This window comes from Carcharodon carcharias, chromosome 8, assembly GCF_017639515.1.
Source record: "Carcharodon carcharias isolate sCarCar2 chromosome 8, sCarCar2.pri, whole genome shotgun sequence".
Classification (NCBI taxonomy): Eukaryota; Metazoa; Chordata; class Chondrichthyes; order Lamniformes; family Lamnidae; genus Carcharodon; species Carcharodon carcharias.
In genome coordinates, this window is record NC_054474.1 from 15828246 (window position 1) to 15846105 (window position 17860).

Genomic DNA, 17860 nt, shown 5'->3' on the forward strand with positions numbered 1-17860 from the left:
TGTGAGCACGTGGAGAGAAACACAGTTAACAAGACTTGAAATGTTAGCTGTTTCCCTCTCCAATGTTGCTGCCTGACCTGCGTATTTGCAGCATTTCCTGGTTTTATTTCAGATTTTCAGCATCCACAGTGCTTTGCTCTTACACAGACTAGGGCAGTATTGCCCGGAATTTTGACGATTAAGGTGTGATTTGAATGGGGTGCTTAAGATATTAAAGGGAAACAGTGAGGGTAGATAGAGATAAACTATTCCCTTGAGCTGAGCAGTATAGGACTAAGGGCCATGGTCTAAAAAACAGACTTTCATAATTGAAATTAGGAAACACTTCCACACACACAAGTTTGTGACTCTACAAAACTCCGCAAATGGCAGTTGATGCTAGATCAACTGTTAATTTTAAAGCTTAGGTGGTAGATTTTTATTAACCAAAGATATTAAAGGATATGGAACAAGACAGGTGTATCGAGTTTGGTCACAGCTCAGCCTTGATCTCATTGAATGGCGGAACAGGGAGAAAGGACTGAGTGGCCTTCTCCTGTTCCGATGTTCCTAAGACCACTATTAGCTCATCTGTTATCCTTCTCCATTCCAATAGTCTTATCGACTCCTTTTCCATCCATTGCTCATCCCTATTAACATCCTGGCGAACCCCCTCTATGCTCCAAGGTTTTACATCTTTCTAAAAGAGTGGTGCCCAGAATTGTCCATGATGCCCCAGCTGAGGCCTAACCAGCTGTTTGTAAAGTTCATTTGACAGTTTGATGAGTGATTGATTTATCAAAGTTACACAACCACTGACCTTGAAAAGTAAGTAGAGTTCCTCCAGCTCCTCGATACTGAAAGCAGTTTCTGTCAGAATAGCGCGCACCTGGAAACAAACAGAGACAATCGGGAAATAAAAATGAAGAATTGGTCCATGAAGGTGAGAAACAAACTCACACTTCGGTACATGCGGATTTCTAGCAAAATCAACAGGTTCTTGCAAGTTGTTGCTGTAACTCATTAATATCACTCAGAGGAGAATCTGCATGAAATGTTAATTGTACATTAACTGTGTTTAATTGTATGCAGCTGGGGGCATTAACTGGGGATTCTCTTGTGTCCCTGTTTTTGTTACATTGGGTGCTGCCCCTTTCAAATAAGGCACTTAATTGGTAATGGGCTTACAAAAAAGGTATAAGTAAACACAGCAGTGGGGCACTTGGCAACCTTCTGGTTGGACCATAAGGGGCTGAAACGGTGGTTGTTGGGTTAGGAGGTCTATGCGTGTAATGAACAACTCTGTAAATAAAAGCTAATGAAAGTGTGTAAGGATTAGTCTCCCACTTCTATCCTTCCCTAACTGACTCTCTGGAATAGCACAGAAGCTGCAATTAAGACACGAGAGGACAATGCAGAAAATGTTAGCCTGCATCAAATCCAAGTTAAGCTACTAAGGCAAAAACAGAAAATGCTAGAAAAACTCAGCAGGTCCAACAGGATCTGTGGAGAGATAAAAAAGAGTTAACGTTTCGAGTCCTTATAACTCTTCTTCCTCTGAAATGTCTTTTGGATAAGACATTAAACTGAGGCCTGTCCTCCCTTTCAGGTGGTCCACAATTTAGAAGGACAGGGGAGTTTTCCCTTGTGCCCTGGCCAATATCTATCACTCAACCATTATCGCTAAAAAAAAGATTACGTGGTTATTTTCATATTGCTGCTTGTGGGAGCTTGCTGTGTGTAAATTGGCTATTGTGTTTCCTACTTTGCAACAGTGATTCCACTTCCAAAGAGCTTCACTGGGTGTAAAGTGCTTTGGGATGTCCTGAGGTTATGGAAGATGCTAGAAAAATGCAAGTTCATTATTTCTTTCTTCCTTGGTAGCTTTTAGCAGCACGAAGTTACATTAAGGCTTTAATAACCAACTTGTGAAGCTCTATTTCTGTGGATAACAATACTGATTTTGAAGACATCAAATTAAATTTAAATTAGCAATGAAAATAGAGAGTGTATGGGGTAAAATTTCAAAATTTGCTGATGATACCAATCGACTGCAACAGGACATAGATAGGCTAGCAGAATGGGCAGACAAGTGACAGAAAAGTATGAGTTATTGCGTTTTGGCAGAAGCAACAGGGAGAGGCAATCCCTAAATAATGGCACTGTTCTAAAAAGTGTACAAGGACAGAGACCTGGGGGTTCATGTGCGTTCCTCTTTGAAGATGGCAGGATGTATTGAGGGTAGTTAGCAAAGCATATGGGATCTTGGACTTCATAAACAGAGATATGGAGTACAAAAGCAGGGAGGTTGAGCTGAATCTTTATAAAGCTCTGGTTAGGTCACAACTAGACTATCCAGTTTTGGCCACCTGACTTTAGGAAGGATGTGAGGATCCTCAAGAGATTGCAGAAGAGATTTACCAGAATGATTCCCAGAGGCAAGGAATTTACCTACAAGGTTAGGGTCGAGAAGCTGAGGTTGCTTTCCTCGGAGCAAAGCAGATTGAGGCAAGATCTGACAGAGGTGTGCAAGATTCTGACAAGTTTAGATAAGGTAGGCAAGGAAAAGCTGTTCCAATTAGTTTATGTATAAGGATCAGAAAATAGAGAAATTAGGGTTTTGGGCAAGAGATGCATGGGGAATGTGAGGAAGAACTTTTTATTTGCACAGTGAGTGGTGATGAACTGGAACTTGCTGCCTACAAGGGTGGTGTAAGTGTAGATGCTCAATGATTTCTAAATGAAATTGGATGGGCACTTGAGGGAAATAAACATGCAAGACTACGGGGATGCAGCAGTGGGATGGTACTGACTGGATTGCTCTGCAGGGGATTGACATGGACTGGATGGGTCGAATAGTCTCTATCTGTGGCATAATGACTTTTTGTACTTCCACCAAAAAGCCCAGGCCATAAATGCACCTTCCAGTGCACAAGCACAGAATTTAGCAATCTCCCCAAGTTTGACACTGGTCTGTCTCGGGTTAGTGAGGGTCACTAACCTCAGGGCAATCATAGAGAGTTGTAGGATAGGTAGCGACAAATAAACAAACACTGTTCTCACGCGTAATCCATGACCCCATGGTCAGCAAGAGCGCTGACAGTCAAAATGTGGAGTCAGAAGAGTGCAGCCACTCGCTGACATAGGAGGTGACAGTGAAGTTGGAGAAAGGTAGTTGTTAGCAGAATTACATTTTTACCATATCGTAGGGATTTTAACTGAACTAGTCTTTAATTTCATGGAGATTAAATGTTGGTCTTGTCAGTGACACTCACACCACATGAATGAGAAAAAGAATTCCCCAATGCTTCAATGTCCTTTCCTAACATGGACAACTTGTGATTGACCAGTTGTTTTCAAGACTGTGGTATAACCATTTCTCTTACCACACTTCGTTTGGCTGTGTCCTCCAGCGTCTGTATGACCTTCAGTCTCTGCTTGAATCGCATCTGTTCAATCGCATCTGCTCTGATCGATCCAAATTTCTACATATAGAAAGAACAAATTGGTTCCTGAAAAGTTGATCTCATCCAGTTATTCCACTGCCATGACTCCACTGCCACAACCCTTTCTCGCCTCTCCCAAGGACGCTGCCACCAGCCGGAGTAAGACTTACAAGGTCAGAATCAGACGCTTTGCGGTCTCCAACAAGGGGCCAGTCTTGAAAGAAATCCTAGGCACTGAAATTCCTAGTTGGATGGGGCAGAAGCAAGGCAATTTAACCCTAGGAATGTCAGGGCCTGAGAACCCCCTTGAAGACCGATCCCTTGTTTGAAGCAAGATTTTCAGGAATTTCAGTGGGTTGAGGGGGGTGAGAAACACTTGGTTACCTCACCCCTTCAACAACCCCTTTCACAATGACCCTTTAAATTCCAATGGTGTGGGGGGACAGGAAATCAGTGGCAGCTGCAACTTCCACTTCAACGCACCTACAATGGAACAGCAAACTCCGGCTAATTTCATGGGCCCGTGTGTTAGCAGATCAGTCAACAAGCTGGGGATTGAAGGAGGGAAGGAGACCAGGGGAAGGCAAGAGGGGAAGAGGTATCCCAGCCTCAGTCAGCTGGCTCATCAAACTTTCTTGCAGAACAAATCAATGCCTTCAAGAGAAAAGAATGAAGCAATCCAGAAGGAGTAAACAATTTAATTACGGGAAAGGTCTTCGCTATGAAGAGTTACTCACCTCATATGATGACTTAATCAGTTCAAAAATGTCGATTTGTGGTGGAACATCATCGCCATTGGTGAGTAAAGCATGCAGGTGTGGGATTGGAGGCGATGTACTCTGCTTGTTGCAAACATTGTCCAGGTACCTGAATTAAGTAAAAAGTAAATTTATTTCAAGGAACAATTATTTTACAGGTACAGGAACCAATATTTAGGCACTGTCTTTGGAGCAAATTTTATGCTCAAGTTTATGTTTAGGGATGGAACAATTTCCAAATTTGCGCAGCTAATGTCAGCATCAAGATAAAAGTGTAAAGCTCCCTCTGCACTGTCCAATCAAACAATCCCAGGGCAGGTACAACATGGGTTAGACACAGAGTAAAGCTCCCTCTGCACAGTCCCCATCAAACTCTCCCAGGGCACGTAAAACATGGGTTAGATACAGAATAAAGCTCCCTCTACAATGTCTAACGAAACACACTACTAAAAAAAGGGAACTAAAAGGAAACCTAACAGTCGAGTTTGTTCTTGTGATTTGGAATGCACTATCTTAATGGGTGGCGGAAGCAGGTTCGACAGTAACTTTCAAAAAGGAATCGGATAAATATTGAGAAGGGTATATTTACAGAACTACTAGTTAGTTCTTTCAAAGACCCTGCACGAGCAAGATGGGTCAAATGGCCTCCTTATGCACCGTGAGAATCCAAGAAAAGGCCTACAATTCTACGAGCACAGCACACAACTTAGGTTGGACTTGGCCAAGCAGAGACCGAGCCAGTCAATCACCTGCCGAGAATGGTCATGGCTTCCCCCTCGTCAGAGCAATTCAGCAGCTTCTCCATGTTGGCTTCCAGCACAGCGAGAGACACCTGGAAAATAACCTTGATCCCCTCGTAGAAGAAGCAGTCAACCACCACCACGGCACTTTCAAACGGCATGACACTGAGGAAGAGTGTCAGGAACCAGGAGAGAGAGATGGTGCTGATGACGCCCAGCTCCTGCATCCACTCATAGAGGAGGGGAAGATGTTCCCGTGTCAGGTCCTCAAACACACCCTGATCCACCAGTGCGCCTGCAAAAAAAAAACACACGGGAGAAAAATCAGGGCCCATTTCTCCTTTATTGTTCCAACAAGCAAGAACTCTCAACAAATTGCCTTGGTGTACTGGTTTTGGATTCCAACATCACTCTCCCAACTGTAAACACACTGCTCAAATTCATGGACTCTACTGTCAATTCTATCAATATTACTCCCAGGGCAGGTGCAACACAGGGTTAGATACAGAGTAAAGCTCCTTCTGCACTGTTCCATCAAACAGTCTCAGGGCAGGTACAGCACAGGGCTAGATAAAGAGCAAAATTCCTTCTACACTGTCATTTGGGTCTGTGCTGCAATGGATAATACATTAGGTTCCTAATTTATTGTAGGAAAGTTAGGAGAGGTGGTGGCGTAGTGGCATCATTACTAGACAACTAATCCAGAGACCCAGGGTAATGCTTTGGAAACATGGGTTCAAATCTCACCATGGCAGCTGGTGAAATTTAAATTCAATTAATAAAGAATAGTGACTATCAATTTCCTTTAGGGAAGGAAATCTACAGTCCTTTCCAGGTCTGGCCTACACGTGACAATGTGGTTGACTCTTAACTGCCCTCTGAAATGGCTGAACAAAGGTAATTAGGAATGGGCAACAAATGTTGACCTTGCCAATGACACCCACATCCCAGAATCAAAAAAAAAATGAGGTCTGGCCTACGTGTGACTCCAGACCTACAGCAATGTGGTTGACTTTTAAATGCCATAAGATTAGATAAGTAGTAGGAGCAGGGGTAGGCCATTCAGCCCTTTGAGCCCGCTCCACAATTCAAGGAGATCATGGCTGATCTTCCACTTCAACGCCATTTTCCTACACTTTCCCTGCATCCCTTGATGTTTTTGATATATAGAAATCTATCAATCTCAGTCTTGAACGTACTCAATGACTGAGCCTCCACAGCCCTCGGGGCAGAGGATTTCAAAGATTCACCACCCTCTGAGTGGCGAAATTCCTCCTCACCTCAGTCCTAAAAATGACCTGCCCGTTATCCTGAGACTGCGTCCCCTGGTTCTAGACCCCACCCCCCAGCTGGAAAGCTGGCCAATATTTCCAGGACTTTTCATCACTACTTTTAGGAGTTCTGTGACTAATTACTAATGAATCAGGGATAATAATGTGTTCTTATCCATTAAATGAAATATAGTAAGAGTAGGTTACAGTTATGAACATCTGATTTCCCTGGAGTCTCTCAAGTCAACCATTCTGTGTATTTTTTAAACAGTACGTTAGGTAATTAGGTACTTATTTGACTGGCACAGACTCGATGGGCCAAAGGGCCTTTTGCTGTGCTGTAGACCTCTATGACTCTACTTTTGAGATCTGACACAAACTCAATTTATAAGATCAGAGTTAGTCTAATTATGATATAGTCACCTCGATAAGTCAAATGACTACAACATTCTTTTCTCCTGTGAATGATCCAGTTTCAATGATTCAGCCAAATACAAAATTGGAGACCAGAAAGAAAGTAGAGGTTTAATTTTAATTGTCTGAAAACAAGCAACAGAAAAGGCACTACAGGCACACATACAAATACATTAGCCATTTGCTGCAGTTTTCACTAGAGGTGGAAATGATCAAGAATAAAAAGCTAAATCATTTGGATGCAATACACATCAGATGTCACTAGATTTTCCTCCAGCTAAAGGACCGAATTGGCTAAAGGACTGAAAGCAGAGAGTAGCGGTAAATGGCTGTTTTTCAAACTGGAGAGAAGCATATGCTGGTGCTCCCCACAGACTAGTATTCAGCCCACCATTGCTCCTCTGAAACAGCCCAGCAAGTTGCATCACAATTGCTAGAAAGTTTATAAGGAATGAAACCGGATGGACCATCCGGCATTGATCTAGGCACTGAAATGGCAAGGGCAAACTCAGCTCTGTCGACCCTGCAAAGTCCTCCTTAATAATACCTGGAGGCTTGTGCCAAAATTTGGAGAACTGTCAAGCAATAGCCTGACATAGTCAAATTCACGTATTCATACCTTACAGATAATGCCCCAGACTCCGCCATCACCCATCCCTGGGTATGTCCTGTCCCACTGGCAAGACAGACCCACTTGCCTGAACAAGTGCAGCTCCTACAACACACTCATGAAGCTCAACATTGTGCAGGGCAAAGCAGCCTGCTTGATTGGCACCCCATCCACAAACATTCACTCCCTCCACCACCAGCACAGTGGCAGCAGTGTGTACCATCTACAAGATGCATTGCAGCAACTCAGACAGTACCTTCCAAACCCACCACTGCTAGAAGGACAAGGGCAGCAGATACATAGGAAAACCACCTTCAAGCCACTCATTATCCTAACTTGGAAATATATTGCTGTTCCTTCACTATCGCTGGGTCAAAATCCTGGAACTCCCTCCCTAACAACACTGTGGGTGTACCTACACCACATGGACTGCAGCGGTTCAAGAAGGCAGCTCACCACCACTTTCTCAAGAGCAATTAGGGATTGGCAATAAATGCTGGCCTAGCCAGCAAGGCCCACATCCCATGAATGAATATTAAAAAAGTCACTCTTCTGGGTTCGAGTCTCAGCACAATTGTTATTCTGCCAAGTTTTGCCCCTATAATTTTCAAAAAGGTAACCTGTATGTGGAAGCAGAAGACAAGGGTATGATTCTTAATGATTACTTTGGGCAGAATTTAATGCAGGTAGTAGGAATCTTGCCCACTGGCTGGGAAGGAAGCAAGAGCCCTCCGTTGCCTCTTTCCAGAAAGGCCCACCTATTTAAGTGCCAATTAAACACTTAAATGGGCAGCAGCCTTCCCGTGGGATCAAGGACCCAGCTGAGTTTGGCGGGGGGGGCCTGCCTGCCAAGAGCTGCCAGCCAATCAGGGGCCAGCAGCTCTTCTGTACTCAGTGGCGCCACTGGGGAAGTGGTGGCTGTTGCCAGCAATGCACCCACCAGAGCCCAAGACCACAGGTGGATGATGGTGGCAAGAAGATCATGAGGTGGCCAGTCAGCAGCATGGGCATAGGTTTAGCTCTCAGTGGACTACCGTGTTCCCAATGCTGGGTCCCTCAATCAGGGGCCATGTGCCATTGAACAAACGACCCTCTCCACAAGCCCAGAAGTGGTTTACTTTTCAGGTTTCCTGCATGGTGTGTTCCCCCACCCACTGCTGGGTGAATACCAATGGCGGGATTAGGCATTAATAGCCCACCTAAGGGCCTCAGTTAGCAGCGGAGTGGGAAGGCCGTCCATGAGCCTTTCCACCGTGAACTCGATCGGGGTAGAAGCGGGAAGGCAATAGGGTTCCCCACCTGACACCCTCCTGCCTGGTTAAATGCTCCCCTGCTACCAAACAGGTCTTGGGGAAGGCATTAAATTCCGCCCTTTGTGTCTGTTATCATGAAAGAGAGGAACAAAGCAGACCTTGTAGTTAAGGAGGGGATGTGTGAAAAATTGAATGGCATAGATATAGTGAGAGGGAAATAATATGGGGTTTAGCATCTTTGAAAGTAGATAAATCACCAAGTCCAGATGAATTGCATCTCAGACTGCTTTGACAAGCAAGAGGCAACAGCGGCTCTGACCATCATTTTCCAATTCTCTCTGGTTGCAGGCATGGTGCCACAGAACTGGAGGACTGCTAATGTAGTACCATTGTTCAAAAAGTGAGGAAGGGATAATCCTAGTAATTACAGGCTAGTCATCCTAAATTCAGTGGTGGGCCAATTATTGGAAAAACTTCTGAAAGATGGTATAAATCATTTAGAGAGGCACAGATTAATCCAGGACAGTCAGCATGGATTTGTTCTTATCTGGTTAACTTGAGTGAAGTTTTTGAGGAGGTATAACAAGGAGGGTCGATGACGGTAGTGCGTTTGATGTAGTCTACGTGCATTTTAGCGAGGCTTGACAAGGCACCCCATGGCAGACTGGTCAGAAAAGTAAAAGTTCATGGGATCCAAGGCAAAGTGGTCAGTTGGATCCAAAATTGGCTCAGCGGCAGGGAGCAAAGACTTATGGTCGACGGATGTATTAGTGGCAGGAAGGCTGTTTCCAGTGGGGTTCCACAGGGCTCACCACTGGGTCCCTTCCTGTTCATGGTATATCTCAATGGTTTAGACTTATAACGTAGGTGCATGATTGAGAAGTTTGCAGATGATCTGAAAGTTTGCTGTGTGATTAATAATGAGAAAGAAAGCTGTAGAAAAATAGCAATGAGCAGGGCAGGGGTAGAAAAGTGGCAAAATAAATTCAATCTGGTGAAGTGTGAGGTGATGCAGTCGGGAAGAACAAACAGGACAAGGGAATACACAATAAATGATAGAAGCTGGAAAAATGTAGAGAAACAAAGGGATCTTGAACGCATGTCCATAGATCCCAGAGTGTAGCAGGACAGGTAGATAAGATGGTCAAGAAGGCGCATGGGGTATTTTGCTTTATTGGCTGAAGCCTGGAGTATAAGAGCAGGGAGGTCACACTAGAAGCATATAAAACATTAGTTACGCCACAACTAGAGTACTTTGTACAGTTCTGGTCACCGTACTATAGGGGAGTTGTGATCACACTAGAGGGTACAGAAGAGATTGGTGAGGATGTTGTCAGGACTGGAAAATTTTAGTCATGAGAAAAGATCATATAGGCTGGAGTTGTTTTCCTTGGAACAGTGGGGGCAGTGGGGGGGTCAAGACTATTTAATTGAGGTGTATAAAATTATGAGGAGCCTATATATAATGAATAGGAAGGGCCTGTTTCTGTTCAGAGAGATCAATAACCAGATCTTACAGGTTTAAAATAATCAGCAGAGGGATCAGAGAGAAGTTGGGAAGGGGTCTGAAGCTCACTACATGAAAGGGTGGTAGAGGCAGAAACACTGATGATATTTAAAAAATACTTGAATATGCACTTGATATGCCATAACCTTCAAGGCTACAGACCAAGAAGTGAAAGGTGGGATTAGGCTGGATAGTTCATTTTCAGCTGACACAAACACAGGGGGCCGAATGGCCTCCTTCTGTGCTGTAAATTTTCAATGCTTACACTGTCCCATCAAACATTCTCAGGGCCCATACAGGTGAGATACAGAGTAAAAGTCCCTCTACGCTTTCCCATCAAATACTTCCGGAAAAGGTATAGAACAGGTTAGATAGAGAATAAAGCTTCCCCTACACTGTCCCATCAAACACTCCCAGTGAAAACAAAAGTAATACAAAAAGACCAAAATATATTCCACCTATATTCCATTGTGGAAGACACTACAAGAAGGATGCACCATCCGTGGCTAAGGAACTTAAGGATGGTATCAATTTGAAAGAAAAGACGTACAATGCTATGAAGATTAGTGGTAGGACAGAAGATTGGGATATGTTTAGAAATCAGCAAAGGATGACTAAAAAAACAAAGAGGGAGAAGTTAGAGTATGACAGAAAACTTGCAAATACAAAAAGACAGCAAAAGCTTCTACAGTTTATGAAAAGAAAAAGAGTAGCTAAAGTGAGCATTGGTTCCTTAGAGGGCAGGTCTAGGGAATTAGTAATGGACAAGAAGGAAATGGCAGAAACTTCGAACAAGCATTTTGTATCCGTCTTCATATCCGAAGACACAAAAAGCATCTCATGAATAGTAGAAAATCAAGAGGCAGAAGGGAGGAAGGAACTTAAAACAATTGCAATCACTAGAGAAAGAGTACTGGGAAAACTAATGGGACTAAAGGCTGACAAGTCCCCCGGACCTGACGGCCTGAATCCTAGGGTCTTAAAGAAATTGGCTGCAGAGATAGTGGATGCATTTGTTGTAATCTTCCAAAACTCCCCTAAAGGGTTGGAAAACCGCAAATGTAACAACTCTATTCAAGAAAGGGAGGGAGACAGAAAGCAGGAAACTACAGGCCAGTCAGTCTAACATCTGTCATTGGGAAATGCTGGAATCCATTATTAAGGAAGTAGTAACAGGACATTTAGAAAATCAAAATACAATCAGGCAAATTCAACAGGGTTTTGTGAAACAGAAGTCATGTTTGACAAATTTATTAGCGTTCTTTGAGGATATAATAAGCAGGGTGTATAAAGGGGCATCAGTAAATGTAGCGTATTTGCATTTCCAAAAGGTATTTGATAAGGTACCACATAAAACGTTACTGCACAAGATAAGAGCTCAAAGTGTTGGGGGTGATATGTTAGTGTGGATAGAGGATTGGTTAATTAACAGGAAACAGAGTCGGGATAAATGGGTCATATTCAACTTCGCAAACTGTAACAAGTGGAGTGCCGCAGGGATCAGTACTGGGGCCTGAACTATTTATGATCTATATTAATGACTAGGGTAAAGGAACTGACTATTGTAGCCAAATTTTCTAACATTACAAAGGTAGGTAGGACAAGAAGCTGTGAGGAGGATACAAATAGTCTGCAAAGTGATATAGATAGGTTAAGTGAGTGGGTAAAAATTTGACAGATGAAGTAGAAAGTGAGAAAATGTGAGGTAATCCACTTTGGCAGGAAGAATTAAAATGCAGATTATTTTTTAAATAGAGAGAGATCGCAGAATGCTGCGGTGCATAAGGACCTGGGTGTCCTTGTACATGAATCACAAAGTCAGCATGCAGGTACAACAAGTGATTAGGAAGGTAAAGGGCATGGCTTTATTCCAAGGGGGATAGAGTTTAAAGGTAGGAAAGTCTTGCTACGGGGCATCTAAAATACTGAGTTTAGTTTCAGTCTCCTGACTTAAGGAGGGATATACTTACATTGGAAACAGCTCTGAGAAGGGTCACTAGGCCGATTCCTGGGATGAAGTGGTTGTCTTTTGAGGACAGGTTGAGCAGGTTGAACCTATTTTTTAGTTTAGAAGATTAGAAGAACGCGAGTGATCTTATTGCAACATATAAGATTCGGAGGGGAATTGACAGGGTAGATGCTGAGAGGATGTTTCCCCTCATGGGGGAATCAAGAACCAGGGAGAACAGTTTAAAAATAAGGGAACTCCCATTTAAGACAGCGAGGAGGAGGTTTTTCTTCTCTCAGAGTGTGTTAATCTTCAGAATTCACTTTCCCAGGGAGTAGTAGCAGTGGTGGCAGAGTCACTGAATATATTCAAGGCTGAGTTAGACTGATTTTTGATCCACAAGGGAGTCGAGGGTTATGAGGGACAGACAGAAAAAAGTGGAGATAAGGCCACAATCAAATTAGATACGATCTTAGTGAATGACAGAGCAGGCTTGAGAGGCTGAATGGCCTGCTGCTGCTCTTACTTATTATCCTATTTCATCAAATTTGGTGTTGGGATCCAGAATGCGCTGGCTGAAAGGGCATTGGAAGCAGATTCAAGAATAATTTTCAAAAGGGAGTTGGACAAATACTTAGAAAGGAGAAATCTGCAGGGCTCTGGGGAAAGAATAGTGGATTGGGACTAATATGATAGCTCTATCAGAGCCAGCACAGGTCCTGCACTTTTAAATTCTATGAAAAAAATCTATGTGAAGGATCCGTCATGTTGCAGAATTGCACTGCATGCATTATCACCCCTTCCCCAGAGATCAGATAAATCACCACAAACTACAGCTCTGGCAATCAGCTTCAGCCACATTCATGCTTTACACCCTCCCTCCCTCCTGTATTCTCAACTACCCTTTGTCCTGTAAAGTCTCTGTTCTTCCTACTTGACTCTAAATCTTTCGTAAGGCAGTAGGGAATTCCTGAGGTGACTGCTGTGTCAATTTGCCACTTCCTCTTGCTGTGCGATCTTATTTCCCTTTCGCTTGTGCTTGCACCAGTTAGGTAGCATTAGATATGGTGACTGTCTCCATCTCCGACTTACCCCACGTGGATTTCAACTGAAATTCCACCCCTCATGTTTCGAACCCACCCAGGATTACAGATATCTCCGGGACATAAAACGTTGCTCGGACTGCTGTTCCCGTCACATTCTGAAATCCACACTCAGTGCCATGCGCCGCCATATGAACACACTCGACCTCTCCCTCCAGCAGCACCGCCGTACCCTTTTTCAAAGCTGCGTGTGCCCCCAGTTTCATTTTATTCTTCAGCTCATCCGACGCCTCAACAAGAAACTTTTTCTCTTTCTCTCAAGTGCTAAGGAACGCAAGCTCCAACAACTCATCGACACCAACACCCATCTAGGACCCTCCACCCCTGCCTGTCCCTCCATCCCCACCCCATCTTCCAATCCCAGCCGTGTATTCACTATACCCCCTGACCTTCCCCTCTCCGATGCTAAACGTTCAGTGCTCAGCAAAGGACTTAGTTTCATACCCTTACGCCCTCACCTCAATGAATTTCGGGCTCGGCATGATGCTGAACTCTTCTTCCGCCGTCTTCGTCTCCGGGCTCACTTCTTTGGGCAGGAGTCCTCTCCCCATTCAACGGATCCTTTCACCCACCTCCAATATTCTCCCTCCACCTGGACCCCTCCCTCTGGATTCTTACCTTCTCTTGATCTTTCCATTGAGAACTGTCGGCGCGACATTAGTCGTCTCAATTTCTCTGCTCCTCTCACCCAATGTAACCTGTCTCTCTCTGAACTTACTGCACTCCATTCTCTCAGGTCCAACCCTGACATTGTCATCAAACCCGCTGACAAGGGTGGTGCTGTTGTTGTCTGGCGCACTGACCTCTACCTCGCGGAGGCTGAGCGTCAACTCGCAGACACTTCCTCCTACCTCTCCCTGGACCATGACCCCACCACTGAACATCAAGCCATTGTTTCCAGGACTGTCACTGACCTCATCTCCTCTGGGGATCTTCCTCCCACAGCTTCCAACCTGATAGTCGCCCAACCTCGGACGACCCGCTTCTCTCTCCTACCCAAAATCCACAAACAGATCTGCCCCGGTAGACCGATCGTCTCAGCTTGCTCCTGCCCCATGGAACTCATTTCTCGTTATCTTGACTCCCTTCTCTCTCCCTTTGTCCAGTCCCTTCCCACCTACATCCATGATTGCTCTGACACCTTACGTCACATCAACAGTTTCCAGTTCCCTGGCCCCAACCGTTTCCTCTTCACCATGGACGTCCAATCCCTCTACACCTCCATCCCCCACCACAATGGTCTGAGGGCCCTTAGCTTCTTCCTCGAACGGAGGCCCGAACAATCCCCATCCACCACTACTCTCCTCCATTTGGCTGAACTTGTTCTCACGCTGAACAATTTCTCCTTCAACTCCTCTCACTTCCTCCAAATAAAAGGTGTGGCTATGGGTACCCGCATGGGCCCCAGCTATGCCTGTCTCTTTATGGGGTATGTGGAACGTTCCTTGTTCCAGTCCTACTCCGGCCCCCTTCCACAACTCTTTCTCCGGTACATCGATGATTACTTCGGTGCTGCTTCATGCTCTCGTCGGGACTTGGAAAAATTTATTAATTTTGCTTCCAATCTCCACCCCTGCATCATTTTCACGCGGTCCATCTCTGACACTTCCCTTCCCTTCCTTGACCTCTCTGTCTCAATCTCTGGTGATAGACTGTCCACCAATATCCATTACAAACCCACCAACTCCCATAGCTACCTCGACTACAGCTCCTCACACCCCGCTTCCTGTAAGGACTCCATCCCATTCTCTCAGTTCCTTCGCCTCCGTCGCATCTGTTTCGATGATGCTACCTTCAAAAACAGTTCCTCTGACATGTCTTCCTTCTTCCTTAACCAAGGTTTTCCACCCACGGTCGTTGACAGGGCCCTCAAACGTGTCTGGCCCATCTCCCGCGCATCCGTCCTCATGCCTTCTCCTCCCTCCCAGAAACATGATAGGGTCCCCCTTGTCCTCACTTATCACCCCACCAGCCTCTGCATTCAAAGGATCATCCTCCGCCATTTCCACCAACTCCAGCATGATGCCACCACCAAACACATCTTCCCTTCACCCCCCCCCTATCGGCATTCCGTAGGGATCGCTCCCTCCGGGACACCCTGGTCCACTCCTCCATCACCCCCTACTCCTCAACCCCCTCCTATGGCACCACCCCATGCCCACGCAAAAGATGCAACACCTGCCCCTTCACTTCCTCTCTCCTCACCGTCCAAGGGCCCAAACACTCCTTTCAAGTGAAGCAGCATTTCACTTGCATTTCCCCCAACTTAGTCTTCTGCATTCATTGCTCCCAATGCGGTCTCCTCTACATTGGAGAGACCAAACGTAAACTGGGCGACCACTTTGCAGAACACCTGCAGCCTGTCCGCAAGAATGACCCAAAACTCCCTGTCGCTTGCCATTTTAACACTCCACCCTGCTCTCTTGCCCACATGTCTGTCCTTGGCTTGCTGCATTGTTCCAGTGAAGCCCAACGCAAACTGGAGGAACAACACCTCATCTTCCGACTAGGCACTTTACAGCCTTCCAGACTAAATATTGAATTCAACAACTTTAGGTCTTGAGCTCCCTCCCCCATCCCCATCCCCTTTCTGTTTCCCCCTTCCTGTTGTTTTTTTCCAATAAATTATATAGATTTTTCTTTTCCCACCTATTTCCATTATTTTTAAATATTTTTAAATCTTTTATGCTCTCCCCACCCCCACTAGAGCTATACCTTGAGTGCCCTACCATCCATTCTTAATTAGCACATTCGTTTAGATAATATCACCAACTTTAACACCTATGTGTTCTTTTGTTCTATTGTTGGTGACACCTTTTGATGATCTGCTTCTATCACTGCTTGTTTGTCCCTACAACCACACCAACCCCCTCCACTTCTCTCTCTCTCTCTCTCTGCCCCCCCCACACACCTTAAACCAGCTTATATTCCAACTCTTTCTTGGACTCGAACTCAAGTTCTGTCGAAGGGTCATGAGGACTCGAAACGTCAACTCTTTTCTTCTCCGCCGAAACTGCCAGACCTGCTGAGTTTTTCCAAGTAATTCTGTTTTTGTTTTAGATATGGTGTTTAATTTGCCAAGAAAGACAGGCTCCAAAATGCAGGTACAGCCAGTATTTCAAGTAACCACTCAGTCAAGAACAGTGGAAACTTGCAAGTGTGGGACCAGAAATAGAACATACCAACTAGAAACTGGAGTAAGCCATCTGGTCCTTCAAGCCTGCTCCACCATTCCATAAGATCATGGTTGATCTTCTGCTTTGACTCCACCTTCCCTACACTATCCCCATATCAGTTAATACCCAAAAAAAATCTATCGATCTCAGTCTTGAATACATTTAACAACTGAGCATCCATGGACTCAAAACCCAAACTAGAGAGGCAAACAACTCAAAACCAAAATGATGTTTTACCTTGGTATATCTACAATACAAAGAATGACAATGAGCGTACAGCACAGAAACCATTCAGCCCAGCCTTTACAGACTTCCTGACTCAACAATATCAGACCATAATCTCGGCATCCATTTTGTTTCCTTTCTTTGTTTGTTTTGCTTTTTATCTTATTTTTACTTTCAGACAGCAGCACTTTTTGTTCCTTTGATTCTTTTCTTGCCTCATCACCATTTCCTGGAAGACTAATCCTGCTCCTCTTCAATCTCTCCTGTCTTCTACCTGCCTTGGTTCTGTAACCCTTAACAATATTGCCCAACAAAAATCTATCTATCTATCTATCTATCTATCTATCGCTATGGAAATTTTCAATTGACCACCCCAACCCCGCCACCCCTGCAGACTCAACAGCTTTTTGGGAGAGAGTTTCAGATTTCCACTCCCCTTTGTGTCAACAAAATGCTTCCTAGCATCACCCCCGAATGATCTAGCTATAATTTTAAGGTTGCTCTGGACTTCCCTCACCAGAGGAAATAGCTTCTCTATATCTACCCAATCAAATCTTTTAGTCATTTGAAACACCGCAATTAGATCAATCCTTAATCTTCTGTATGGAGGGATTACAAGCCTAGTCTACACAACCTGTCCCCATAATGTAACCCTTTTACCCCCAGTAATATTCTATGCTGCAGCCTCCCTCCAAGGCCTGAGGTACACTGCCCAGAGCTGGAGGTAAAAGGACTGTTTCAACTCACCGACCACCCTGGTGTTGTAGTAATCAGGCAGCATCCGCTCGCAGAGTGCAATCAGGAGCCAGAAAGCCTCTTCTTCATTACAGTACAGTAACAGGACTGAGGTGACAATATTCATGGCCTGCAAAGGACGAGAAGACAGAGGTCAGCATCTGGCCCGTCAGAGGAACACACAGCGTATAGAAAGTGGGAACAGTCTCCCTGTAATGAAGCAGCGAAGCAGGGTGGGAAAGGAAATCATTCAGCTGGCTAAAGGAATAGGTTAATGAACCACATGACCCAGGGCAGTGCCAGGTTCATTCCAGTGTTAGCTTATCTTATCTGAGCAGCTAGTTGGGAAATCTCAAGTTGCCTCGATGCTCTTGGGGTAGAGAAAATGGAATTGAGAGGAGGTATGCATGTGTGAATGTGCACGTGTATGTTCTGTGGGGGTGGGGCATGTTTGTGTGTGTGTCTGTGTATGTTGGGCATGCCCTCTTCGGCCCAACAGCTAACCACTGGGGAGTGGGGTGGGGGGGGATAGATGGAGAGAGAGAGAGAGGGAAAGAACGAGGGTGAGAGAGAGAAGTGAGCATGTTATAACATGCCAACTACCAACTACCCCTCAAACGAAAGATGAAGGAGGATTGGTCACCCAACAATCTAACCCCACCCCAAGGATATCAGCAACATACTCAATATTCCTT

At 44.8% G+C, this 17860-nt stretch overlaps 1 protein-coding gene across 3 annotated transcripts in view; it reads right to left on the minus strand.

Annotated features, from left to right (window-relative positions):
* The window catches only part of LOC121280822 (TBC1 domain family member 9B-like), a 67904-nt gene that overhangs the window by 27760 nt on the left and 22284 nt on the right, over window positions 1-17860 (minus strand). For all 3 annotated transcript variants that reach the window (XM_041193088.1, XM_041193087.1, XM_041193089.1), the window contains 5 exons: window positions 17178-17295; window positions 4933-5218; window positions 4163-4292; window positions 3366-3464; window positions 800-868 (listed from right to left, as the gene is read on the minus strand). In XM_041193088.1, coding sequence (XP_041049022.1) covers window positions 800-868; window positions 3366-3464; window positions 4163-4292; window positions 4933-5218; window positions 17178-17295 — 702 coding nt within the window. The remainder of the gene's footprint in view (window positions 1-799; window positions 869-3365; window positions 3465-4162; window positions 4293-4932; window positions 5219-17177; window positions 17296-17860) is intronic.